At 46.4% G+C, this 25,782-nt stretch overlaps 2 protein-coding genes across 12 annotated transcripts in view; both read right to left on the bottom strand.

Moving 5' to 3' along the window:
• Nucleotides 1-3,857, bottom strand: part of STK33 (serine/threonine kinase 33) — a 145,085-nt gene extending 141,228 nt beyond the window's left edge. For 5 of the 10 annotated variants that reach the window (XM_070425362.1, XM_070425364.1, XM_070425351.1 and 2 more), the window contains exon 1: nucleotides 3,678-3,721. In XM_070425362.1, the coding sequence (XP_070281463.1) occupies nucleotides 3,678-3,682 (5 nt within the window). In that variant the 5' untranslated portion in view covers nucleotides 3,683-3,721. Of the gene's footprint in view, nucleotides 1-3,677 lie in introns of all 10 variants that reach the window. The other 5 variants (XM_070425367.1, XM_070425368.1, XM_070425366.1 and 2 more) reach the window with 4 other exon arrangements.
• Nucleotides 3,858-12,161: 8,304 nt separating this feature from the next.
• Nucleotides 12,162-25,782, bottom strand: part of TRIM66 (tripartite motif containing 66) — a 58,961-nt gene continuing 45,340 nt past the window's right edge. For both annotated transcript variants that reach the window (XM_070425348.1, XM_070425349.1), the window contains 10 exons: nucleotides 23,254-23,775; nucleotides 22,901-23,093; nucleotides 22,306-22,366; nucleotides 21,441-21,615; nucleotides 20,869-21,155; nucleotides 20,234-20,360; nucleotides 19,829-19,903; nucleotides 19,321-19,473; nucleotides 18,509-18,727; nucleotides 12,162-17,760 (listed from right to left, as the gene is read on the bottom strand). In XM_070425348.1, coding sequence (XP_070281449.1) covers nucleotides 17,701-17,760; nucleotides 18,509-18,727; nucleotides 19,321-19,473; nucleotides 19,829-19,903; nucleotides 20,234-20,360; nucleotides 20,869-21,155; nucleotides 21,441-21,615; nucleotides 22,306-22,366; nucleotides 22,901-23,093; nucleotides 23,254-23,775 — 1,872 coding nt within the window. In that variant the 3' untranslated portion in view covers nucleotides 12,162-17,700. The remainder of the gene's footprint in view (nucleotides 17,761-18,508; nucleotides 18,728-19,320; nucleotides 19,474-19,828; nucleotides 19,904-20,233; nucleotides 20,361-20,868; nucleotides 21,156-21,440; nucleotides 21,616-22,305; nucleotides 22,367-22,900; nucleotides 23,094-23,253; nucleotides 23,776-25,782) is intronic.

Below are 25,782 nucleotides of genomic sequence, written 5' to 3'. Positions count from 1 at the left end.
TAATTCACAGAAGAGAAATATCTAATAGCAAACAACAAGGTTTTTTTATGCTGAAATACATTAATAAAGATGTGAGTTAAAATAAGGAGGTACTATTTTTATCTGTGATATTAACAAAGATTTTAAAAAATAATAATGATCATACAGGTGTCATAAAAGTGATGGTGGGATGGTAAGCTAGTATAATCTTTCTGAAGATGGCAATGTGTTCAAGAGCTTTCACAACGAGCCTGACTTTCGACCCTGTAATTGCATTTTTTTAAATCAGTCACTAAAATAACAGTATCATATTTAATTAATTGTTTCACAATTATAAGCTCATAGAAACCTCATGACAATCTGTCAGATAGGTTGAGATATCCTCACTTTGCACGTGACCAGACTGAAGTTAAAACTTGTCATAGCAGCCAAGCCAGGTCTTCTGTCACCTGGTTCCAACGCCAGTGCTCTTTCTACTGTCTCTTTTGTGGAAAAAAGTGAAAAGTCATTTTTTTCATTTTAACATCAATCATGTAGCTGGTGATGGGGTTCTTTTTCATTACATCAAATGAACCATTATAGACAATTTTGCCTAAAACCTCACCCTTTAGGTTCTTCCCCAGGAATTCCATCACTTTTCTTTTTTGAGAATATTACAGATGTCCCCCAATTCTCCCAACCACCTGGCTCCCCGCCACCAACACCTCAGGCCTTTACCTCACTACTGTCTGTGTCCATGGGCTATGCATATCCTATATAATAAAAACCTAATATGCTAAGTGTCCGGTCATCCAGTCATCTGTTCAACCAATCAAAGTGTAATATGCTAATGATATGCTAAGGCCGCTCAATTGCTTCCTATGATGTGCACTGACCCCCAGGGGGCAGACAGTTGACTAGTTGACCAGTTACTATGATGTGCACTGACCACCAGGGGGCAGATGCTCCAACCAGTAGGTTAGTTTGCTGCTGGTATCTGGCCGATCAGGACTAAGACGAGCCAGACATGCCCTGGAGCCCTCCCATGGTCCCTCCCCAGCTGGCCAACCTCCCGTATCCCTCCCCGGCCCCAATCATGCACAAGTGGGGTCCCTCAGCCTGGCCTGCGCCCTCTCGCAATCCGGGACCCCTCAGAGGATGTCAGAGAGCCGGTTTTGGCCCAATTCCGCAGGCCAGGCCAAGGGACCCCACTGGTGCATGAATTCGTGCACAGGGCTTTTAGTATGCATATAAGTTCTTTGGTTCATCTCTTCCTGTCCCCCCACCCCCCTTTCCCCTTGAAATCTGTCAGTCTGTTCCATGCATCCATGTCTCTGGTTCTATTTTGTTCATCAGTTTGTTTTGCTCATTAGATTCCACATATATGTAAGATCATGTGATGTTTGTCTTTCTCTGACTGGTTTATTTCACTTATCATTAATAGTCTTCAGGTCCATCCATGCTGTCTCAAAGGGTAAGAACTCCTCCTTTTTTATAGCTGCATGGTATTCCATTGTATAAATGTACCACGGCTTTTTTATCCATTCATCTACTGATGGGCACTTTGGCTGTTTCCAGATCTTAACTATTGTAAATAATGCTGCTATGAACATAAGGATGCATATATTCTTTCTGATTGGTGTTTCAGGATTCTTAAAATATATTCCCAGAAGTAGGATTGTTGGGGCAAATGGCGGTTCCATATTTAATTTTTTGAGGATATTCTATACTGTCTTCCATAGTGGAAAACATTCCCACCAGCAGTGTACTAGGGTTCCCTTTTCTCCACATCCTCGCCAGTACTTGTTGTTTGTTGATTTTATTAATGGTAGCCATTCCGGCAGGTGTGAGATGATACCTCATTGTAGTTTTGTCATTTCATTTTTAGGAAATGATCTTCAGTAATCAAAAATCCAGTCAAAAGTATGAAGATATTCATCTCGACATTTTGTACTTGAAATATAAATACCCAACAATGAGTAAATTGCAAATAAATTTTGGTTCATCCACAATGTGGATTATTATGAAGCCACTAAAAACGATGCAGTAAGTGCTGACCCCTCCATAGCACTAAAGACCACTCACTGTCCTAGATCAGTGATTTTCAACCTTTTTCATCGCATGGCACACATAAACCAGTTACTAAAATTCTGCAACACACACACAAATATATTATCTTTTTTGCAGATCTGACAAAAAATAGGTATATGAGTCATTCACACTGGGTGGCTATGATTGTGTTGGCTGTTATTTTTTTATATGACAATCTAAGGAAAAAGAGGCCAGTGCCCCTGACTAAATAGTCAGGTATCTCACGTTTTAAAAATTCTTGCGGCAAACCAGTTGAAAATCGCTGGTCTAAGGTGATAGTGGTAGGGGCAGAAATAAGTGAATGAATTTGAGATTGGTTTGAAGATAAAATGAATAGATCTTGGTGATGATTTGGATATGGAAGGAGAGGGAATGGCAGGTGAAGGATGAGTTCAAGACTTCTGGCTTACAATCTAGACCAGTGGTTCTCAACCTTCCTAATGCCGAGACCCTTTAATACAGTTCCTCATGTTGTGGTGACCCCCAACCATAAAATTATATTCGTTGCTACTTCATAACTGTAATTTTGCTACTGTTATGAATCGTAATGTAGATATCTGATATGCAGGATGTATTTTCATTGTTACAAATTGAACATAATTAAAGCATAGTGATTAATCACAAAAACAATATGTAATTATATATGTGTTTTCCGATGGTCTTAGGCGACCCCTGTGAAAGGGTTGTTCAACCCCCAAAGGGGTCTCGACCCACAGGTTAAGAACCGCTGATCTAGACAGATGATGGAATAATTCATTGAGACAGGAACAGGAGAGATTTACATGAGCCAGAAATTTAAATGTATGGGACATCTGCATACCGGTTGTAATTTGAAGCATGGACTTGGAAGCGTGTATAACACAAGGAGAGAAAGCTTAGGTTCAAAACTCATTTCTTTCCATTCTCAGAGCCCTCCACCAGTGCATGGCCACCCGGTTTTCTGATTGGACACTGGGGCTGTTTGGTGGCCAGACAAAAAAGCAGGTCCTCCTTAGCTGGGGAGGTGAGACCAGGAGTATCAAATCACCTGTCGAATGCAAATCCCTTACAGCAGTGGTTCTCAACCTTGTCTGCACATTAGAATCACCTGGGAATCTTTTTAAAATCCTGATTTCTGGGTCCCATCCTCCGGAAATTCTGTTTCTTTGTTATGGGGTGGGGCCACAACATTAGTAACAAAAAAAACAAAACAGAATTTCCGGAGGATGAGGCCCAGAAATCAGGATTTAAAAAAGATTCCCAGGTGATTCTAATGTGCAGCCAAGGTTGAGAACCACTGCCTTACAAGGAACTCTCAATGTGGTTTTACATTTACTGTTCACAAAGGAGTTTCACCTGCGGGCGCCTTCAAGCCCACAATTTTGTGAGAAATTATTTGCATTTACAGATGAGGACACTGAGGCAGGGCGCTTAAATCACCTGTCCACTAGCCAGTCAAGGTGGTCTTATGCCACCCTATGGACTGCTATGTGCAGCCACTGTGGGCAAAGGGCTGTAAGAAAGAGCTACCATTTTATGAGGCCCTCCTACATCTCAGGTCTAGGAGATTTAAAAAAATAGACAAGGAAGGGAGCGGGGGGGCAATTTCAGAACTTTTAGATGGGTTACTTTTCCCAAATCGCACTTACCCCATAGTAAGTTCGCTTTAAACTTTCCAAAAGGTTCAGGTCCCAAGATGGAGTGGAGGTGAGAGGTGGAGATGAACCAGGGCAGCCAGGGACCACCCCAAACACCGGACCCAGGGGAAACGGGGTCCCAACGGCTGGGCCCCAGCTGACGCTCGGAGGGGACCTCGGCCGCCTCCCTCGGCGGCGGGGCGGCCAGCCCACCCCGCAGCTGGAGGCCCGGCGGCCGGTTTGCCAGCGCGTTGCTATAGCAACGGCCGCGTCCGCCTGCAGCCCGGGACCCGCTCCCATTCCCGCGGAGCCCGCCCTGCGCGGCGCCGCCAGCGGCCACTCACCCGGCGGCGAGGGAGTCGGTGTCGGACGCGCGCACACGCTGGGCGCTGGCGGCCGCCGAGCCCCGAGCCCGGAATGCCGCACCGGGAGCAGCTTTGGGGCCGCCGAACAGCCGCAGGAGGGCGGACGGGGGCCGCGCGAGGACAAAGCTCCTTCCCCCGCCGTTCCCAGGAGCCCCGTGCCGGCTGCCTCCTCCGGCGACTCCCGAAAGCAGCTCCTGGTGGGGACGCACCTGAGAATCCTGACCCTGGGACAGGGAAGCAGCCATGTTACACGAAATTAAAACTTCCCAACAGTGACACCACGGGACGAAGGTGATGGCCCGGCCAACACTGTCCTCCAGAGGCCTGGCCGTCCTGCCAGTTGGACCTTGCACTGCAATGGGTTCAGAAACAGCCTGAAAAGACATGATATCAGGGTTGAGGGGAGCCTGGGAGGGAGGGTGTTTGTCCCCACCGAGGGACTGTAAAGGCTCTGGACAGACCAAATGGCAATTCCCAGAAATACATTTTAGCCACAAACCTCTAGAACCGCATGAGTGCACGCGCCCTATAGCCTCCCGCTGCATGCTGATGCGTTTCTTGACCTGAACTAGCAATGACGTCTGTGGACGCGGGCCCTGCTCTCCAGCAGCTGTGGGGAAGAAATTCAACTCTCCTAATATTAGCCTAATTATTTGAAACTGATGTCCTCTAAAATCTGATTGATAGCCAATAACTTGGCACAGCAGTTCTATTCATTTTATTGCTTGGATACAGGGGCACAGTTGGCAACTGGTTCACCCTGTCAAGTTCGTCTGAAAACTCAAAACGGCCATGGTGGGCAACTGGAAATTCAAACTTTTGCAAATTTTCCAAGCACAAATAATCCCCATTATGTCCTGTACCATCGAACTTTGGGATCTTGGCCAGTTTTTTTTTTGTTTTTTTTTTCTGGAGAAATACAGAACTATTGTCTAAAAGGGTCTAGAATAGCTTACAAGAATCTTTTGTGCTCCCCCCAAACCTGCCCTCATCCAAGCATGAGTACCACTATGTCCAACAGAAGGAAATAAACTACCATCTGCTTAATTCGATGGTGAAGTGTATGGATCTGCCTTTAACCAGCAGCCGTGAATGAAGCCTTACATTCCAGATCTTACCAAGAAATAGCTTTGAACTGTCCACTTCCTAATGGCCATCAAAAGCCTGGTTGAGAGAAACTGCAGTTTTGGAGAATTGTTTGAAAGGCATACAGATGACCCCTCATCTATATACAATCTCTGGATCAATGAATCTGAAACCTGGCTACGTATCAGAGGCATCTGGAAAGTTGTTTGTCTTGCTTTATTTTGTGTTGAGATACAGATTAACGGGTAGCACTCCCAGAAACTGATTAAATAGATCCTATTAAATCATTTTTAAACAGTTTTCAAGCAAGTTTGATACAAAGCCAGGTCGGAAACCACTGGTCTACGTTTTATTCTGAAGTAAGCCAGTCTGTCAAAAAGCTGTGCGCTTGTACCACTTTGTCTTCACCCTTGCAAAATGTCTGTCATGCTTTACACTTATGCTATATGTTTACGCTTAAAACATATGACATTGGTTTTTTCTAAATATGTTTTATTAATTTTAGAGAGAGAAGAAGGGAGAGGAATAAAGATAGAAACAGCGATGAGAAACATCAATTGGCTGCCTCCTGCTCGCCCCCTAGTGGGGATCAAGCCTGAAACCCTGGGCAAGTGCCCTGACCAGTGACCTCTTGGTTCATGGGTTGATGCTCAACCACTAAACTACACCAGCTGGGCAAAAGATTGTAATTAAAAACAAACAAACAAACAAAAACTCTGTACTTACTAGAGGGATTAAGAATGATGCTTATTACATCTCTGTAGTACAATGGTTCTCAACCTTCCTAATGCCGAGACCCTTTCATACAGTTCCTCATGTTGTGGTGACCCCCAATTTCATTGTTACAAATTGAACATAATTAAAGCATAGTGATTAATCACAAAAACAATATGTAATTATATATGTGTTTTCCGATGGTCTTAGGCGACCCCTGTGAAAAGGTTGTTCGACCCCCAAAGGGGTCGCGACCCACAGGTTGAGAACCACTGCTGTAGTAGAATCCTACCAGATTGCCCAGCCCAGGGATTTTCAAACTTTTGGACCATAAGCCACCAAAATAAATATGTTTTACATTATGACCCAGTACACATATACCTATGCATTTAATAACTGAAGCAAGTTTTATAAAATATTATCCATCCCACATGCTATGCAGTCCAGTACTTTTTATTTTTCATTCTGGTTTCCACCTTTTACATGGTTTCTTGATCCCTGGATGAATGATGATTTGCATTTTAAAAACAGAAGTATAGTTAGGAGGCTTTTTCTGGAAACCAGACCTGGATCCTCAGATAAGGTAGCTAGGCCATCTGGCTACAGTCATTTGCTCCAATAGTAGGTACCTGACTCACACTAAGTCGATCATATTCCTCTCCCAGGAATATGGAATTAGGACTGAGAGATTTCCATTTTTCTCTAGGTAGCTAACATATTAGCATAGATCATCGCAACATAGTCAGAAGCTGTTCACAGACATGTTATCTTACCATGTGGCCTGGAGAAATGTAGAAAGCCAATCTGCAGGGGAAATGTGAAAAGACCAGGAAGGATTCACAAAGAGGAAAGAAGAGACAAAAAGAGTTGTGACAGCTCTCCAACCCTGATCATCGTATTTCCTGAAATGAGCTGCATTCCTGCCTTTGAATTCCATGTAATATTTCAAATCTTTATAATAAAGTGCCCTCTTCTGCATAAGCTAGTTCAAGTGGCTGAGTTACTGTTACTGCAACCAAAATGGGTTTAACTATATTGGTTTTATATGGCTGCAATAACAGATTACCTCCTGACTATACTGCTGCTCTTAAATTTGGTGACTAATATAATCACTCTATGTCCCTTACAGGAAGGTCCATGTAAGAAATGTATTTCAATCCTGAGTGCCGGAAAAAAATACTTTTCCCTTCAATACCCGACACCTCTTTTCCTTAAAAAAAAAAAGGCAACTCATGAAATTCATCAATTTTCCCTTTTCACCTTGGCTTCCAGGAAGAAAGGAACCAAATTTGCATCTCAACTTTAATAACTTTGTCAAACTCTGTGGCTTGTATACAGGCATTACAACTTTCTCCTGTTCTCTTCTATTTCCCCCTCATTTCTACTTTTATCCTGTTGTATGTTTTTCATTGTGTATTTTAAGATGCTTCAAATATTTTGCACTTACTGTGTCACCTGCCTGTAAGGCTTTGCCCCTATACCTGCACAAGGCTGATTCCTTTTCATTACTCACATCTCAGCTCACTTGTCACCTCCTCAGAGAAGCCTTCCCTGATCACTGCATCTAATGTAGTCCCACCCCACAGTCTATCACAATACCCTCCTTTGTTGTCTTAGAGCACTTAAAACCATCTAAAATAATCATTTTATTTTTAAATATATATATTTTTTATTGATTTCAGAGAGGAGGGGAGAGGGAGAGATAGAAACATCAATAATGGGAGAGAATCACTGATCAGCTGCCTCCTGCCACTCACCACACTAGGATCAAGCCCACAACCCAGGCATGTGCCCTGACCGTGAATCCAGCCATGACCTCCTGGTTCTTAGGTCGATGCTCAACCACTAAGCCACACCAGTCCGGGCAACAATCTTATTTTCTTTCTTCCCTCATCAGAAGTTAAACTCTAAGACAATAGGGACCCAATCTGTTTATTGCTTGTCCCCAGTGCCTGGCACTTAGTAGCTATTTAATAAAAATCATGGCATTAGTAAATGAAAGAATGAATGAGAAAGAGAGAGAGGAGAGAGAGAGAGAGAGAGAGAGAGAGAGAGAGAGAGAGAGAAAGGAGGGAAGGGAGGGAGAAAGGAAGGGATATTTTGTAGAACATGGTGAGCCCTGGCTAGTATGGGTCACTGGTTGGAGGATCATCCCATACACTAAAATGTTGCCAGTTCGATTCCTGGTCAGGGCACATAACAGGTTGTGGGTTCAATCACAGGTCAGTTCTCTCTCCCACCTCCTTCCCTCCTTCCCTCCCTCCCTCCCTCTTTCCCTCTCCTTTTCTCTTTCTCTCTCTCGAATCAATAAAAGCATGTATTTTGACGAGGATTTTTTTTAAATTATAGGACATGGTGAGATATAGATAGATAAATAGGTGGCTAGGTAGAATGTCACTGACACTTGTAAAGAGAAATCAGAGAAAGTACACAAAGAGGTAAAACACAACTCCCTAAAATATGTACATAGAGGAACTGGATTTTCTTGGGGAACCCTTGATGTAAAAGCCTTAGATAAAACATTTTTTTAAGTTTTCAAGAGGCTCAAGTATTAAATATTGTGGCTAGTTACTATAGCTGAAGCCATCAATTCTCAGCAAGATAATGGGTTGCAACACCATGACCACCAACATGACAAACTCTTGATACTGACAAGGGAACTCAGTCTATTGCAGGGGTCATTAACACAACAATCGCTCTCATTCTATTCCTGTAATATTAATGTCACCACTGGCAACAAATGTTATATGCCCTTTACTTAAATACTCTATGGTAACGTCATTGTTACAATGCAATATCAAGTTGCTTGACAGTTAAGGAAGAGAGATCAGAATTGAGGTTTGCCAATATAACAAACATAGAAGCAATTAGTACAGTTTGTTCCAGGGTTCACGGACCCTGTTGGTAAAAATACCAAAGTTTGGGGGGGGGGGGGGGGCGGGGGGAGGATGGACCTCTGTTTTTTTAAGTTCAGAAACAGTTGATTTATGCATTAAAATTTACCTCTGGCCCTAACCGGTTTGGCTCAGTGGATAGAGTGTCGGCCTGCAGACTGAAGGGTCCCAGGTTCGATTCCAGTCAAGGGCATGTACCTTGGTTGCGGGCACATCCTCAGTAGGGGGTGTGCAGGAGGCAGCTGATTGATGTGTCTCTCTCATCGATGTTTCTAACTCTCTATCCCTCTCCCTTCCTCTCTGTAAAAATCAATAAACTATATTTTTTTAAAAATTTACCTGTTATTCAAAAGATTTTTAAGAGACTCCACATCACAAAAAGCCACCCCATAATTTTTCTGTTCTGTAAGATAAATTCAGAGATGTTTAGATCACGTGTCATGTTAAGATTTTTTAAACGGGGACATGTCTGAAAAGTATATAATGCAAAATGTAACTTTTTCCTAATGAGATCTGTCTTTGATTACTGGCAGGTTTACCAATTTATGCAAGTCTTTCTATTGTTCTATTTTCCTACCTTGACAGAAGTGAAACTGTACCTTATGCCCATGGCTCAAAATGAAGTAAACATCTGGCAATTAATTCTGTTTGTCTGATCAACTCCGAATGTCTGACCCAGCCTTGTTGTCAGATAAAACTGATTAGAGGTCAGGTTAGTGCACACACACCAGAACTAAATTAATGTTTTATGGATTGGAAGAGTTGATATTAAGACAATACTCCCCAAACTGAGCACCTTTTTTGTGCAGAACTCTCTGCTAAGTATGGAGGATTGTTCAAAATTAGAGAAGTAGCTAGTGCTTCCCTACAGCTTTCTTAGCCGTGTGGGAACTGTGGGAATGGGAGCGGCAGGGTGTCAGGACACGAGTGGGATGCTGAACCTCATAGGAATGGCAGAAAACAGAGAGGCTGTGCACGTGAGCTGCTACAGCAAGGCCTGGAGCTGTTAGCTCGGGCAGAGCTATGAAAGGTAAATAAAGCCCTTCCCACCTAAGCCCAATCCAGGGACACCTGCAGGAGAGAGAGAGAATCAAGATGTCACACTTTTTTTTTTAAAGGTTGTTTTATTGATTTTTAGACAGAGGGAGGAAGGGAGAAGGAGAGAGAGAGGAAGAGGAAGGGAGGGAGGGAGGGAGGGGGAGAGAGAGAGAGAGAGAGAGAGAGAGAGAGAGAGAGAGAGAGAAAGGAAGGAAGGAAGGGAGGGAGGGAGGGAGGGAGGGAGGGAGGGAGGGAGGGAGGAAGGAGGATCCACGTGAGAGTGAAATATCAATCAGCTGCCTCCTGCATGCCCCGACCAGGGAGTGAGCCCAGAACCCAGGCATGTGCCCTGACCAGGAAAAGAAAATGGCAACCTTTCGGTGCACAGGATGATGCCCAACCAACTGAGCCACACTGGCCAGGGCTACGTTTTACAATTTTTAATTTTAATTTTTTAGGTCTCATTTTTATATGCCCCCTGAAAACTCTAACCTACTAATTATTTTTCATGTGTAATTTTTTTCTGAAATTGTCATAAAATTAACAATTAATGGGTTTAACAGATGGTACAGTTTATAGATATTTATTTAGGTATTGACATTTTTAAAAAATTAAGAACTTATTTTTATCAGCCCTGTATATTCTGCCTATACTGCCTGGTGGACGAACAGTTCAGAGGCCACATGTGCAGGAAGAGGTCTGCTTCAGGCTGCCTGCCAGGGCAGGGCTTGCTCTAGGGAGTGGGCTGACTCTGGCAGCTTGCCCTGCAACATGAGGAGTGGGATGTAAAGAGGCTATATGCCCCTGGAACCTAGAGAAGGATGGTGCTAATAAAACGAGTAAGGACAAAACATAGCAGAAAGCTCAGAGCAGGCATGGGAACGGTTTCAGGTACTTGGGCCAGGCTGGGAAGGGGTGGAGGGTCAGCGATGATTTCTACGTCTCATCTTAAGCACTGAAAGTATTGATCATCCTTCCTTAAAACACAGACTTCTCTGGCTTCTCTGACACCGCATCCCCGATTTCCTTCTGTATGGTATATGGGAACATGGGCTGCTTCCAAAGCTCCAACCCCCTGCCACACTGACAATATGGTGAGAGCCACCTGTAAGTGGACTGTGAGACACTGGGAGCCTGGCTTCTGAATGAATGTGAACTGGGACTGTAAGCAACTGCAGAAAAACAGCTTGTGTTTTGATTTCACACCATCATCCTGCATGTCCTGTGTGCTTTGTTTTCTGTGCTCTACATAACCCTGTACTGGGAAAGCTTAGGTTGTGGAAACTTTACTGGCTGGCCACCCCCACTGTGGCAGTGAACTTCACCCACCAGCCACCACTGGTATGCACGTAAGCCTAAGAAACCCGTGTTTTTCACAGCCAGTCCTCTGGGTGACTTCTTTGGAATCAGCAAGCAATACCTTGGGTTTTCTCGAACCTCGGCTCTTTGCATAACATCTTCCCACATCCCTGGTTTCTGAGATAGGGAATCTGCAAGTAAGAATACATTAAGAGCCCTGGAGGATGGTTAGTGTCTCAGGTGACATTGAGACACCCAAACGAAGGTGTCCAACAGACCACAGGACAAGTGGGTCTGGAACCCAAGAGAATGGATCCATGACTTTATCAGAGTCTCTGAGATTTCTACATCAAGTAGGGTGCTCAATTGCAAGTAAAACAAACCAATCCTGGCTAATTTAAGCAGAAAATGAGTTTATGAAAATACTTTTTAGGTAGTTCACAGAATTGTTGGGAAAGCCAGAAAATTAAACTAAGAGCTCATTGGTCTGCTAAAGGAACTATCATGCCATCAAGCACCAGGTGTTACAACGTGTTCTGCTGCTACACCACCTTGATGCCACCAACTCTGCCACCAGAGAAGTCTCTGTGGTGCCACTTTAAAAAAAAATACTACCACTAGACCTGTAGCCTTGGAAATCAAGACTTTAATAAATCTAGTTTCTGTAGTGAGAAGTGAGCTCTGCCTCTCAAGACTCCTGAGGTGGGGAATCCCCTCAATAGGATGAAATGAATGAAAAATATTCATTACAATGCCCTTACTCTAAAGGGCTACAAACCACTGGTATAGAGTGGGCAGAGAGGAGAGATAAGGCTAGGCAACCGGGGAACATCACTATATAAAGCACATTCATGAAATGTTTAGCACCTAGAAGTGGGGGCATTCATAAGGGGTTTTTTTGTAACCCCACCCCAGATTTGCTGCCTGTATTTTGAAGAATAGGCTGTATTTCTGGCCTTCCCAACAATTCTGTGAACTATCTAAATAAAAGAAGCAGAGAACTCAGTTCTTTCCTGGAAAGATGGCTCCCCAGTTTATTCTTCCCTACCTTGTGTTCATAATGATGTTGGAGTCTGCAGGCAAGAAGACCATGAAGTATGTTCTACCACCTTCACTGAAAAAACACTCCAGGACACAATTATTAGTAAAGAAAAGTGCTATTTTTTAATTTGTTCTTGAATGTATAGGTCTTTTTAAGATCAGTAACACTTCCCCTCCCTCATGCCCCCAACCAAAACTTTGGATTCCAATGGCCACGTCTAAGACAAGGCCCAGGAGGAACTCACCCTAGATATGCAAGAAAGGGGTGCAGCTTGAGGAATGGGCATGTAGCTCCAGAAGCAGCACCAGCTACTGAAGACTTTCCTCAAAGCAGCTCAGTTTGGCCTGTAAGTCCCTTTGCCCTGCCTTGGCCAAGAATCCCCAGCTGTGTCCTACTCCCAATGTTCCTTTGTTCCCTGTGTGGCCTGAACTTCAGAGTTAGAATCACCATTACCATCTTTAGAGTTGGTGAACCTCTGAGAAATCGCTGTTTTTAATACTCGCCCAACACAGAGGGAGGGGAGCAGAGCAGCTTTATAGATGAGGAAACTGTACCCAAGGTCACACAGCTCATAATTGACAGACAAAACTTAGCGGTTCACCAGCTCAAATCAGACCTCTTTACTATACCTCCCTACTTCCACGTAAACCACCCGAATTTGCTTGCAGCTCTAGCAACTGGAGCAAGCAGGTGGTCATGATCAGTACAGATGGGAAAGACCTGGTTAGAGAAGGCCAGGCTGACCCCAACTGAGCCCCAAGCAAGTGAGAAATCACAGCACTTCTCAGTTTTCCTTCCATCAGAATGTCCTCAGGGGCAGACACCCACTGCCAGGATTCTCCTCCTGGCTAGCAGCACTGAACCATGCATGGAAACATGTTTACCATGATCCCAAGCTCCTCACCAATTGTGGCAAGCTCTAACTGGTACAGGGATCATGGTGATGAGCTGTCTGATAGCCTGATAATCCCATTTACCAAACTGCTTCTTGGTAAGGCCCAAGCCACACTCCTGGGCTGATTTAGATGGACTTCTTAGCAAACATGGCTAAAATCTGTCTCTGTGCTGTGTAGGAAGAGACAGATGGGAGGACTCACAGATGCTATCCTCCCGGCAGAGCTCATAAACATGCTTGACATGAGGAGAACTGGGTCCAGGGGAAGAAACAGGCCAAAGACAAGAGGCTGACACAGAGGGAGGGGAGCAGAGCAGCTGGGAAGCAGGAGCAGCTGGGCTTCCTCCTGCCTACCCAACTCCTGAAGAGAAGAGACCAAAGTAAGTTACAGATGTGTCCCCCTGTCAAGGTTTCAAGGGAGGCTCAGAGATAAGAGGCTGAGAGATAAGAGGAGAATCCAGAGACTTGTGGTATCGTAAAAGCCAAGTGAAGAGGATGTTCAATGAGGAAGTGGGGAGTGGTGTGAAATGCTGTACAGAGTTCAACAGTTGAGGACTGAAAGTATTTTTTTTTAATTTGGCAACTTGGGTGGTCACTGGTGACTTTTATGAAAAACTACAGAGAATGAAGAGTGACTGAGAAAAATCAGTGAAAAAGATTATTTTTAAAAGAATGAGGCTGACAAGATAAAAGTGTAAGGAGCAACACACTCTTAAGAAATTGTTTTTAATCTTGGGGAGGCTATGTGGAGGTAACCATGGAAAGGGAGGTTGAAGACACTGGAAAGAGGAGCAGTGGGACAAGAGATAGAGCAAAGTTGTGGAGGACACAGAACAGGATTCAAGAACTAGAGCACCAAACAGGAGCAAGAGGAGGGATAGAGACACAGACAGAGGGGAGGGGGAGAAAAATGAGGGGGTAAGGACATTCTTGCTTTCGGACCTCTCTCCTGTGAAATGGGCAAAGAGGTCAGTCATTGGCTGAGAGCAAAGATGAATGTCATGGACTGAAAGCAGAATAATAATGTCAAATCTCAGTATTGATTGGTATATTATTATACCAATCAATACTGAGAGACCAACTGAGCTGTCAACTATGGATCTCCCATGTTTAGCAGCCCAGGGAGAAGGAGCAAAAAATAGGTTGATGCAGCAAATGGAGAAGTTTCAGCAACAGGAGGGGATGAGAAATTTCAGGATGCTGATAAAAATATCAATGATGGGCCACAGGTTCAAGCTGGGGAGAGGAAGAAGTCCAGGAGAAGGCTGAAAAGCTGGGAGCACAACTGCGGTCATGGAAATGGCTAAAGAAGCAGGCAATTTAAATAAATAGCAGTGAGGGAGTGGGAGGAGAGGAAGCACAGCTGTGGTGATCCGAAAGGAGTAATGTCTCAGTTCAGGAGTTCAGAAAAGAAGATTATAGGTCAGTGATGGCGAACCTTTTGAGCTCGGCGTGTCAGCATTTTGAAAAACCCTAACTTAACTCTGGTGCCGTGTCACATATAGAAATTTTTTGATATTTGCAACCATAGTAAAACAAAGACTTATATTTTTGATATTTATTTTATATATTTAAATGCCATTTAACAAAGAAAAATCAACCAAAAAAATGAGTTCGTATGTCACCTCTGACACGCGTGTCACAGGTTCGCCATCACTGCTATAGGTGATACCATGAACTGAGAGAGCAAATATAGCAGAGCCAGGAACAAACAAGAAAGGGCCTTGGTCTTAGGAGCGAGGCAAGGGCCCGTTGCCAGAAATGGGTACAGGGATTTGGAGTGTGCCGAGGTTCATGGCAGGGCCTGCGTACAGCAAAGGCTACAGAGGGTCTGGTGGCTGCCACTCGGGATACCTACAGAGGGTGTAGTTGGCAACTGCTAGAAGTCAGGCAAGACCAACCTACCCATGTTCTAGAATAGTGCTCTGAAAGTTCATCCTGCACCAGTTTGCACTAAAATCCCCTTCACATCAACTGAAGCCACTCCGCTCTCCTGTTTCTCAGCACACCCAAGAAGCCCACATTCTTCTATAGGATGGCATTTTGTACCATAAGAATCCAGAACTCACTGTACCTTCAATTCCTGACTTTGTCAAGAGCCAATGCACGTGACTGACTTCAAAATGGGGCCCATTGTAGAACCAAGTCAAAAGCAGAATTTGCTCAAATGTTTGCAGAGCCACTGAAGTCAATCACTCAGCTAGTAGCTTTTTAAAAAATTGTTTTTCTAAAAAGTCATGATCTGTTTTCTGCATGCAAAAACAAAACATAACCATGACTCACAACATTGGTAATAAGCACACAGGAAAAGCCAGAGAGAGGACAGTGCTTTCAGGTAAGCAGTGCATGGATGAGATGGTGAGCCAGGGCCTTGAACCCGTGGAGGGAAGAGCACCCTACCTTTTGCCCTTCCCAGGTCAGGTGCCTAAAGGGAGCATCTCAGCATGCAGAGTATCTGTAATAAGAAGGGAATGACTCTCTACTAGAATACTGAGGTCCCCTGGCCCAGCAGGCTGATCCCTGGGCCCATCATGCTATACCCAAGCTGGAAGCTTCATTGATAGACAGAAAGCAAAGCATCTAACCAGGCATTTCTGCGTCATATTTGTGGTCTCCAACTGGTCCTGGGAAGGACCTTAAATCAAGTTTGAGCCAGTCACGGCCTTCACCTGGCTGCCCAACACAAAGCACCATGAAGCTCTCTCAGGGGAGGTGGGAATGTGGGCCACACACAGGAAAAATTGCCAAGAACAGAAATTAGTGAGGTAATTACAGAGGGAACCTTGCCAAGCCAACCAAACAGAGGAAAAGATTCAAAAATTGAAAGGGAAGTGGCCAAAGCCCAAACCAGAAAATTATGTGAGCCTCAAAAAGCAGAGGGCTAAGTCCAAAGACTGCCTGGCTACTGGAGTATTCAAGACTTAGTTACCCCAAACTAGAAAACAGGAATTGGAATCCCACCTGCTTAGGAGAGCTTGGCAAGTGCTGGTGAAAGAATGGCAAGTTAATGGGCACGGTTTGCTGTGAGGTGAAGATGACCCTCCAGCCTGGGTGGAGAAGGAAATGAGCAGTACCAACTCACAAGGAGAGAAGAAATGTTTTCTCTGATCAAAATGTTCCTGTCAACAAAGACCCTACAAACAAGAACTTCCTTAAACTGCATCTCTTAGTAAAAATAAAACTATGACCTAAGACCCTCTGAAATTAGCCAAACCAGGACAGGACCAAGGAGAGCTGTGTCTCTAGGCCACTGAAGGACCAGGTCCACAGTTCCCCACAACATCAGCAATAGGTTCTTTCCTGAGCAAGCCTTTGCTGGCGAGGTGGCCTGACCCCCAGCATCTGCCTGTGCCCCTTCCGCCCAAACACCCTGAATGGACCATGAAGATCCATCTGAGATGCAGCTCAGAGCTCTGTTCCTGTTCTTCTCTCTGCTTTCAAGGAGAAGTCAAGTCCTGAAGTGGTTTCAGGGTCACTGAAGGGTACTGGATTTTTGCCTCTCAGCTTTCCCCTTCTCCATCCTAGACAGAACTTCCCCGTGAATGCTTAGGTCTGGCTCCTGCCAGTCACTCTGGCCTTCAACTGCCTCCCCCGCCCCCGCCCCCAAAAAAAGCTGCCAGTAGAGACTTGGCTGTTTCTGGGCCATGGACAGCCCCAAGGGCAGGCAAGTCAGAGAACTCACTTCCGATCTTTGGCTCTGTAAACATGGACAGGTTGAGGACTAGGATCTCTAAGCAAGAGGAGAGGCCCAACAGAGTGAGCTAGCTGGTTGTGGGTCACTCTCCTTGCCCAGGAAACTCTGTACCTGAAGCAGCTGCCTCACAGATTCCCAAGCAGAACTTGGGATCCAAACCTCAAAATGGAGATAATGAAGGGGTAGCCACCAATAATCATCTCTAGGAAGGCAGGTTCTGACACCAAAGAAGAGCTCTTAGCCCAAAGTGAGTAGCACAGAGAGCTAGCTCTGAAGTTGACATCTTCTAAAGCTCAGTGAAATCTGAACCTAAAGATGTAAGTGGTCCCTACACAGCCACTAGCCCCATCAAGAATGCCATACCCCCCAGAGCACGTGCACAGCAGCCACCTATCAACATCAGGAAGGGGGCATGGAAAACAAATACCCTGAAAACCGTTAGAACCCGAATAGGCACCAATTGAGACCTCTGGCCTCTAGAAGCCTCCATCACCCTGCCCAGGGCTGGTGCCTCTGTCCCGGCAGGCCAAGCAAAGGCAAACAGTGACAGTCTTTGGCTGTGCTGGACCAGGGATCACAGGCCTGCCATATGTCAGAACCTCTTTCCCTTCTTTACCCTCTTTTGAGCCCAAGAGGAGTTCAGATATATACACTGCTCCTGAGCCCTGCACTGAAAGGTGAGGGACGTTTGCTTTCCTCAGCAGCAAGGACTCACCAAGGAAGGTAGGTCCCCCCTAAGCCTGAGCAGGCTTGGTCTTGTCAAGTTACCCTATACATCTGGTAATAGGGATATTCCCTCTTTGCAGTTTATTACTGAAATCTTCTCTGTAGTAGATGCACTATGGCTCCCAAATAAATGCTGTAAGATGCAAATGGCAAAGAAGGGCACTACACCAGCTCGACAAGACTTGTCTCACATCCACAATCTGAAGAGAATGAGCTGAAAGGTGGGAAGGAGTGGTCAACAGGATGCGGCACCATCTGCCAGAGTTCTGTCTCCTGCCAGATCTACACCTGGGAGATGCTGTTGGCCAGGCGGAAAGACATTCTTTTTGCTCTTTCATTCTCCTGAAAGAAAAATAAATTTGGGATTAGAAGGGACAAATGTGGGATTTATTAACGTGAAAAGGCTATGAATGTCCAGATTGGGATTCGCCAGAGCCAAGTGTTTTTTCCTACCCTCGGAATGCAACAGCAAAACTCACTGAAGCCACTAAACATTGTGTTCGAAGTATCGCAAACAACTTGGGGAGGCTGGTCAGTCCCTGGCGCACAGTAGGCAGGCAGTACATTTTGGTGGCATTAAATAGTTTTGAATTGATATTTCAGGTCTGCACAGGTCGGGCCAGCCAAAAGGTCAGAGGAGCTCTCTTTGTTGCAAGCAACATCTCTCCTTCCTTCTCCACACCAAGGTCCTGAAAAGATCCCTTCCTTTCTCCCAAAGGTGAGACCCACCCAAGTTGAAACCAGGCTCTGAGACCAGACACTTCTCTTCTTATGGGCATCACAGTTTAGAATAACCAGCACTGAGCTGGGAGTCAGCAGACCTCGATTCTGCCGTTAATTTACTGAGTGACCCTGAGGAAGTACATCTACCTCTCTGAAATTTGAACCTCAGGGATAATTGGAGCTGATGAGCCCCGCATTGCCCTGCCTTCCTTTTAGACTAAGGGAGTAGAAGTGAGGGTTCACTGTCACCGCTCTCCTGTGCCACCAGCTTCACTCTAGGTTGCTCTTATACACGCTGCTCAGGTGCCCCGTGCCTGCCCAATCACCCACCCACCCATCTGCCTGCCAGCTGGCAGCAACTATTTACCATGTGTCGCCGCCGCCTCTTGGGTTGGATGCCCTCCTGCATGTAGTGGGGCCACGGGAAGCCCTGGGGAGTGGAACAGCCACTCTCACTAGACACCTCCTCGGAGTCTGAGTCTTCTTGCCTCGGCTGGGCGAACTTTTTCCCTGGGTAGATCTCCTTCAACCAGCCTTCAAAGAATACTTCCAGGCAGCGGCCGGCCTCTGCAACCTCAGAATCAGGCTGGGGGCAGGGGAGGGGGGGGGGGGCGGGGGTAGGGGAAGAGCAGTGATGGTCTAGCCCAGTGGTCGGCAAACTGCGGCTCGCGAGCCACATGCAGCTCTTTGGCCCCTTGAGTGTGGCCACGAAGTTTCAATCGCACTATACGTGCGTGCCCGCACATGGTCTTTTGTGGAAGAGCCACACTCAAGGGGCCGCATTTTGCCAACCACTAGTCAGCCTCTTTCCACCAGCTCATCTCTTCCAGGCCTCTCAAGAGCTATACAGAGACCATAAAGCCTAACTGGGTCTCCTGGATGTCTGGAAATCTATGTTTTCCCCCTCAGGACTCAGAATAACCAGTTTGGTATCAGTTCTTAAAACAGAAATGACCCTGACAGTTCCCACAGGTGGCCAGGCACCAGCACCACCACCCCTCCGAGCCCATGCTGAGGCCACATGTGGGAGAGAGTTTTTAAACAATCACTACCACAGCAGGCCCCAGAGGTCTACTCCCAAGTCCTCATGGCAGCCCAGGACCAACCGGATACGCCACCCAGCCATGACAATCTTGGGGTCCTGGGAAACAGGGGAGAGGTCAAACAGGCAAGACATACATAATTGAACTTAGCACAGTTCCAGAACATGAGGCGCACGTCTGACACCACCTCCTCCGGGGTGGTGTAGTGAGCTGGATCCTTCTTCTGCAGCCTCCTCCGGATGATTGACAGGTCCATGGGCCTCTTGATAATCTGGTAGTAATGCCGGGCCTGGCGGAGAAGAAGCCAAAGCAGGAAGAGAGAAGTGGCGATAAGAAAAAAGAAGAGATGGAGAATGAGTTGGAGAAGAAGTGAAAGAACATAAGAAAGAGAAAGTCAGTAAGAAGAAAAGTGCGGGGAAGGAAGACAAAGAGAAAGCGAAGAGGAGGAATGTTCTACTTGTCAAGTCAGGTCTGTTGTAGCAGCGTTGGGGTGGGAGGGGCTGTATTGGCCATGGCCCCCTGGTCTCCTGGACCATCCACTTCTAGTGGCTGTGCTCTGAGCCCACATGGTGATCTTCCCCCCGCCCCAGGGCCCTCTGAGCAGAGTGCACAGTGGCAGGCAGAAACAGCAAGGCCTTCCTTACCAGAGGGCTGACAGGTTCGTGGAAAGGCAGGCTGAGGCTATTGCAGCACAAGGACAGTACCAGCTTCTCACACTTCTGCAGAGATCAGAATTGGCAACAGTGTGACTTTGTTCTGGTCCCACCTCAATAAGAACTAAAGATAGTGACCCTGAGAACTCTAACGGGGTTGGCTCTGCTCCACAGGGTATGAGCCACCATACTAAGGTACAGTTCAGCCTTCCAGGCCAGAAGAAAACAGTGGGCAGAAGGAAAATCAGAGCAACTCTCAATGGGCCAAACTGCAAGGCATAGCCCCAAAGAGAGATACCAGGAGAAGCCTCTCATCCCCTCAGGAAGGCCTCAGCCCCTGTTGGCACAGGGAGGCTGCTGCAGGCCTGGAACCTTTTCCCAGAGACCACGCCCTACCTTCTGGTCAGATATGCCCAGGCCAGGAGGGGCCCAGATTCCAGGCTGGTTATAGCGGGCATTCTCACAGTCATACTCCATCTCGGGCTGGGTCAGGCTTCGGCACAAGGTACACACCCAATCTCCCCTGCAGAGATGGGTGAGGCCTCGTTAGACTTCAACACATTGCCCAGAGCTCCCTCCCCTGTCCCTGTGCCCCAAGACAGGTGTGTGTAGGGGAAAGGGGGGCACTGGAAAACTGAGTCCCTAGCCCTACACTGTAGGGAATGGCTTCCGAGCCAAAAGCTTGAGAGAAATTCAGTAACTTGGGATTTAGTGAGTGCAAGGAAAGAGAAGTCGTAACAGGGCAGAGACAGGAGTATAGGGACAATCTGTGTGCAGGGGGAAGCTGGGAATAGAAAAGGAAAGAAAGCCACCTGAATTTCAACCACCCACTTTTCTGTGTGCAGAAGGAATACAGCTACAGGATCACTAACTCATTCATGCAGGCTCAGAGAGGAGGGGAAGCCCACCAGAGGGAGCTCTGAGGGCCAGGCCTGAAATAATCATCCTTGGAAGATCTCCTCCGCACACCCCCCCCCCCCCCCCCCCCCCCCCCGCCAGCCAGGTGATAGCCCTGGATTGGCACGACTCACCCAGGGAAGCTGAGCAAGGCTGGCAAGTGGCAGGAAAGGTGGTACACTTTGGGGCAGCGGTCACAGCACAGCAACTCTCCCCCATTGAGGCACACAGCACAGAAGTCCTCATTCTCTATTGGTGCTGGCGGCCCCTTCTTGGCTCCAGGAGCTCGAGGAGCGAGTCTGTGTTCTTCGGGAGATGCCCCCTCCACCTCTGGTGACTGCTGCCCCAGAGATGTGACAGTGACCTTCCTTCCTCCCAGACTTGGGGCCTGGCTGGCATCAGGCTGGGTATGCTGACTGACCTTGGAAAAGAAGTGAGTCTGAGCCAATAGGTACAGCACCAGTAGGTTGTTGAGGGAGAGAAGGAGGGGAGGGATTGACAATCTCTGAACACTGACTTATTCCAGGACCACAAGCCCCGTGACTGCTGGCAGCTCACTCCTAATGTGCATCACAGGCCACTGCAGCAAGGAACGAAGTCTGGCCAAGCTGAAGCCCCACTCAGAGACGCAGGACAGAGCCAGGCCAGAATTCTGCCAGTTGCAAAAAGAAAGGAGGTTCAAGGCCAAAGCAGAGCAAAGTGGTACCTTAATGGACATGCTGGAGGACTCATTGCCACACTCGATGATCAACAGGAAGCTCCCATCCTGATCATTCTCCTGTGGCTTCAACTTAAACACAGGCATCTCTCCCGAGGAGGAAGCATGGATCTTGAGTCGCTCTAGTCGCACGTAGGGAATCTTGGACTCACTATTGTAGGATCTATGGCAAGAGAGATACCGTGGGTCTCAATGGGAACCTCCTCTGGCCCCAGCCTCTAAATAGGGTTCATCCAGGATCCCACAACTAAATTGCTGCTCAAAATCTCCCCCATGCCTGGCCGGTGTGGCTCAGTGGTTGAGCGCCAACCTATGAACCAGAAGATCATGGTTCGATTCCAGGTCAGGCCACATGCCAAGGTTGCAGGCTCGATCCCCAGTGTGGGGCGTGCAGGAGGCAATTGATCAATGATTCTCTCTCATCATTCATGTTTCTGTCTCTCCCTCTCCCTTCCTCTCTGAAATTAATAAAAATATATTTAATTTTAAAAAAAGATCTCCGTCCAACCCTCGACAGGCCCATATTTTGCCCTCCTGCCCAGCTCTGCCTGGCCAGACCCTGTCAGCCTCTGGGAAACCCTTTGGCCCAAGAAAGGGATCCGTGAAGAGGGAGGACTGCACACAGAGCGCGTACCTCATGGTGCAGGAGCCACAACATCCTTCCACAAAATCCCAGACACCCGCCCACACAGACCCCACTTGAAGGTCTAGGGGTTGAAGAAAATAGTTGCAGGCAAACATCTGCTTCTAGTGAAGTCATCAAAGATGCTTACTTCCTGTGCCAGCCTCCCAGGACCTGAAACTGAGCGGGGGCGGGGGGAGGGGGGGGGACGTTGGGCCAAGAATCTCTTACCTGATACTCTGGTTCTCTTTTGTATCCAGCTCTAGGGCTCCTTGTTCAACATTCTCATACTCTAAGGCAAAAGACAAATACCTGTGACATATTTATGACAACATATCCTGTCACCCACACTCATATCTGCCACTCATACCTTTGGCCACACACCTCTCATACAATAGTTACATACACGGTTATCATTCATAGTGGTGACAGTCCTTCCATGGCTGGTTTTCTAACTTAGATCTACCTGACTCCAAAGTCAGACACACTCTTTTCCTTAATTCATCTGCCAAGGCTAGCCTTTCTGGGGTGCATTCTTCCGGTTACCCCTTACCTATAACTCAGGCCCCCAGAACAGTTTGCATGGGGAATGTTACAAGGAGGCTAAGTCTTGGCCATGCCTGAATCAGCCATGGCCACAGCAAGGGAAACAGAACAGGAATCAATAAATCAGTTCTGGAGGAGAGAAGTGAAGTTAGCCTGAGAGAGGAACACTGCTCCCTCCGGCCCAGAGCCTGGCTGCTACCTCCACCGCCCCTGGAAATGCTGAGCCCATTTGCTCAGGTTTGTGGCCAGCATGAGCGCAGGTTGCTCACGTGAGTCTCACCTTTTAGGTTCTGGTACTGCTGCAGAGCCACAGATGTTTTGACCACTGAGACCACAGGTGGTTTTTTTACAGAGAGATTAATTGGTTCCTCCAGTTCTGAGGGGACAGGCAAGTCCTTGGAAACATCTAGACCAGGGCCTGTGGGATCTTGTCCCAAAGAGTCATTGAAATGGGTGGAATCTTCACTTTCCATCTTTCAAAAGTAAAAGGCCAAGAAAAATCAAAGAAATCAGACATTTTTGCTGTTAGTGGTCACAGAGCTGTTAAGTGAAAGCCAGGATAAAGCCTTCAGGGACCACCCTTTTGCCCCGTAATGAGCAGAGATAGTTGAATGGCATTTTCCCAGGACTTACCTTACAGAGGGTGTTCCCCATGGAGGGGTCAGCCCCATCGCTAGGGCACAGGCCCCCTGCAGCTCGGCCAGGGCCAGGACTGCCACTGGCTCCAGTGTCGGGCTGCACGTCAGAAGCCGGAGGCGTACTCTGCAGAGGACAAATTGCCAGGCTTGGCACGGCCTGGCTGGGACCAGACATCAGGTTGGGCCCAGCCTGACAGTAATTACTTGCCCGGTTTGTGATGGCCTGGGAAGCCTCACTAATCAGGTTGGGCATGGACCGGGCTGTGCCACGCATGAGGCTGGGCATTGTCTGCAGGTGACTGCCTGTCAGGCTGGACAGAGCCTGGTTTTGTCCGCTTGTCAGGCTGGACACAGTCGGTGGGGGGCCACTCAGCAGGCCTGGTACTGCCTGAAGGGGGGCAGCTGTCAGGCTGCTCACACTCTGGATCTGTGGCTCTAGGGCCTTCGCCAGCCTCGTAGATGACAGCTCCATCTCCACAGTGTTGGAAAAGCCCATGATGCTCACAGAGGTGGAGTGCTGCAGGAGCAAAGACAGGGCAGAGAGAGGCTGTTAGCTGGGGATGGCAGAGGGAAAGGGGAGAGGTAGCCCATACCAGCTCCCCCTTTTATGCTCTCATAAATCCTTGTACTTTATTCCAATAGCACAGTCTGTGGCACCATTTGATACTAATGTCTGCTTCCCCTACAAACTGTAAACTCCATCAGGGCATGGATTTTTATCTATCTTGCTTACCCTCTGCATTCATAGACCTACCTATGAGCAGTGCCTGACTAAATAAATAAATTAATGAGCTATTAAAAAATGTTTTAAATAACAATAATGCATGACTGTTTATTCTACAAATCTTAAGCCAAATGAATAGTAGCTTAGTTCTACTAATAACTGAGTCTATGCACCTCTCTAACATAATGATTGTCTTTAGATTGCTAAAATTTATTAAGAATGTATTATATGCAAGGCAATTTGCTGAGTGCTTTACATACATTTCATCATTTAATACTCACAACAAACATTAAAGGGTTGCTGTAAAGGCCAAAAGAAAGAATCCATGTAAGCATTTGGAACAATGTCTGGCATATTGCAGGTACTCAATAAACCCAGCTGCTGCTATTATTGTTGTTATTGCTGCTGTGACCCTAAGTTTACACTGGAGGAAACGCTGCAGAACATTAAGACAAGTTATTCATTTCATGTACAGGAAGAAAGAGGGGAGTTGAGAACCTCCATCCAGAAAGGCATCTGCAGTTTTTTGGTTTTCTTTTTAAGGTTATTGGAAACCTAATTTTGTAAATTTCCATTTCTTTTTATTTGTGCTCACATATAGAAATACAATTCATTTTTGTATACTGACCTTCTACCCAGAGACCTTGTTACAGTCACTTTGGGGGTTTTCTGTGCACACAAATCATGTCATCTGTGAATAGTAGGTTTTATGTCTTCCTTTCCTTATGTTTGTTTTTCTTGCCTTACTCCACTAGCTCAGACCTCCAGGACCAAGTTAAATAGAAGCAGTTGGAGTAGCCATCCCAGTCTCATTCCTGATTTCAGGGGGAATCCTTTCAGTATATCACCACTAGGTAGGACTTCTGTAGATTTAGAATCCAGATCTCCAGCACTGAAGCCACACTCTTAATCCTGGCCTGTCTGCCACTATCCTTCTCTATGCTCCCTCCTTTCCCCTACCTCTGCCGTACTCTTCTTCCCTCTCTTTGTCCTTCCTTCACCTGCTCCTTCTCCCCCTAACCTTCTTCTCTCTCTTCCTCTCCTGTTTCCTTGTTCTTATCATCTTTTTCTCTTCCCTCCCAACTCATTTCCCTTACTGTCTTAGCAAAGTCTGTATTTTCTATTCTTAATTCTCAATTTTAAAAGCAAATAAGCTAGCCGAAACCGGTTTGGCTCAGTGGATAGAGCGTCGGCCTTCGGACTGAAGGGTCCCGGGTTCGATTCCGGTCAAGGGCATGTACCTGGGTTGCGGGCACATCCCCAGTAGGAGATGTGCAGGAGGCAGCTGATCGATGTTTCTCTCTCATCGATGTTTCTAACTCTCTATCTCTCTCCTTTCCTCTCTGTAAAAAATCAATAAAATATATTTAAAAAAAAAATAAAAAAATAAAAAAAAAATAAAAGCAAATAAGCTAAATACCCTCTGTGTCTCCAAAGAAAAGTTTGCTTTTTATATGTTCCTTGGTAGTTCAATAGTCTTCATTAAAAAAAAAAAGGGCTCAATTTCCTCTATAGCGGGGGTCCTCAAACTTTTTAAACAGGGGGCCAGTTCACTGTCCCTCAGACTGTTGGAGGGCCAGACTATAGTTTAAAAAAAAACTATGAACAAATTCCTATGCACACTGCACATATCTTATTTTGAAGTAAAAAAACAAAACGAGAACAAATACAATATTTGTATTTGCATGTGGCCCGCAGGCCGTAGTTTGAGGACCCCTGCTCTATAGTCTAAAGCAGCGGTCTCAACCTGTGGGTTGTGACCCCTTTGGCTGTCAAACGACCCTTTCACAGGGGTCGCCT

The sequence above is a fragment of the Myotis yumanensis genome, unplaced genomic scaffold, assembly GCF_028538775.1.
Source record: "Myotis yumanensis isolate MYYU_CA2020_CCGP unplaced genomic scaffold, mMyoYum1.0.hap1 SCAF_10, whole genome shotgun sequence".
NCBI lineage: Eukaryota > Metazoa > Chordata > Mammalia > Chiroptera > Vespertilionidae > Myotis > Myotis yumanensis.
The sequence above is the reverse complement of the archived record's forward strand: the minus strand, read 5'-3'. Positions and strand labels throughout refer to the sequence as shown.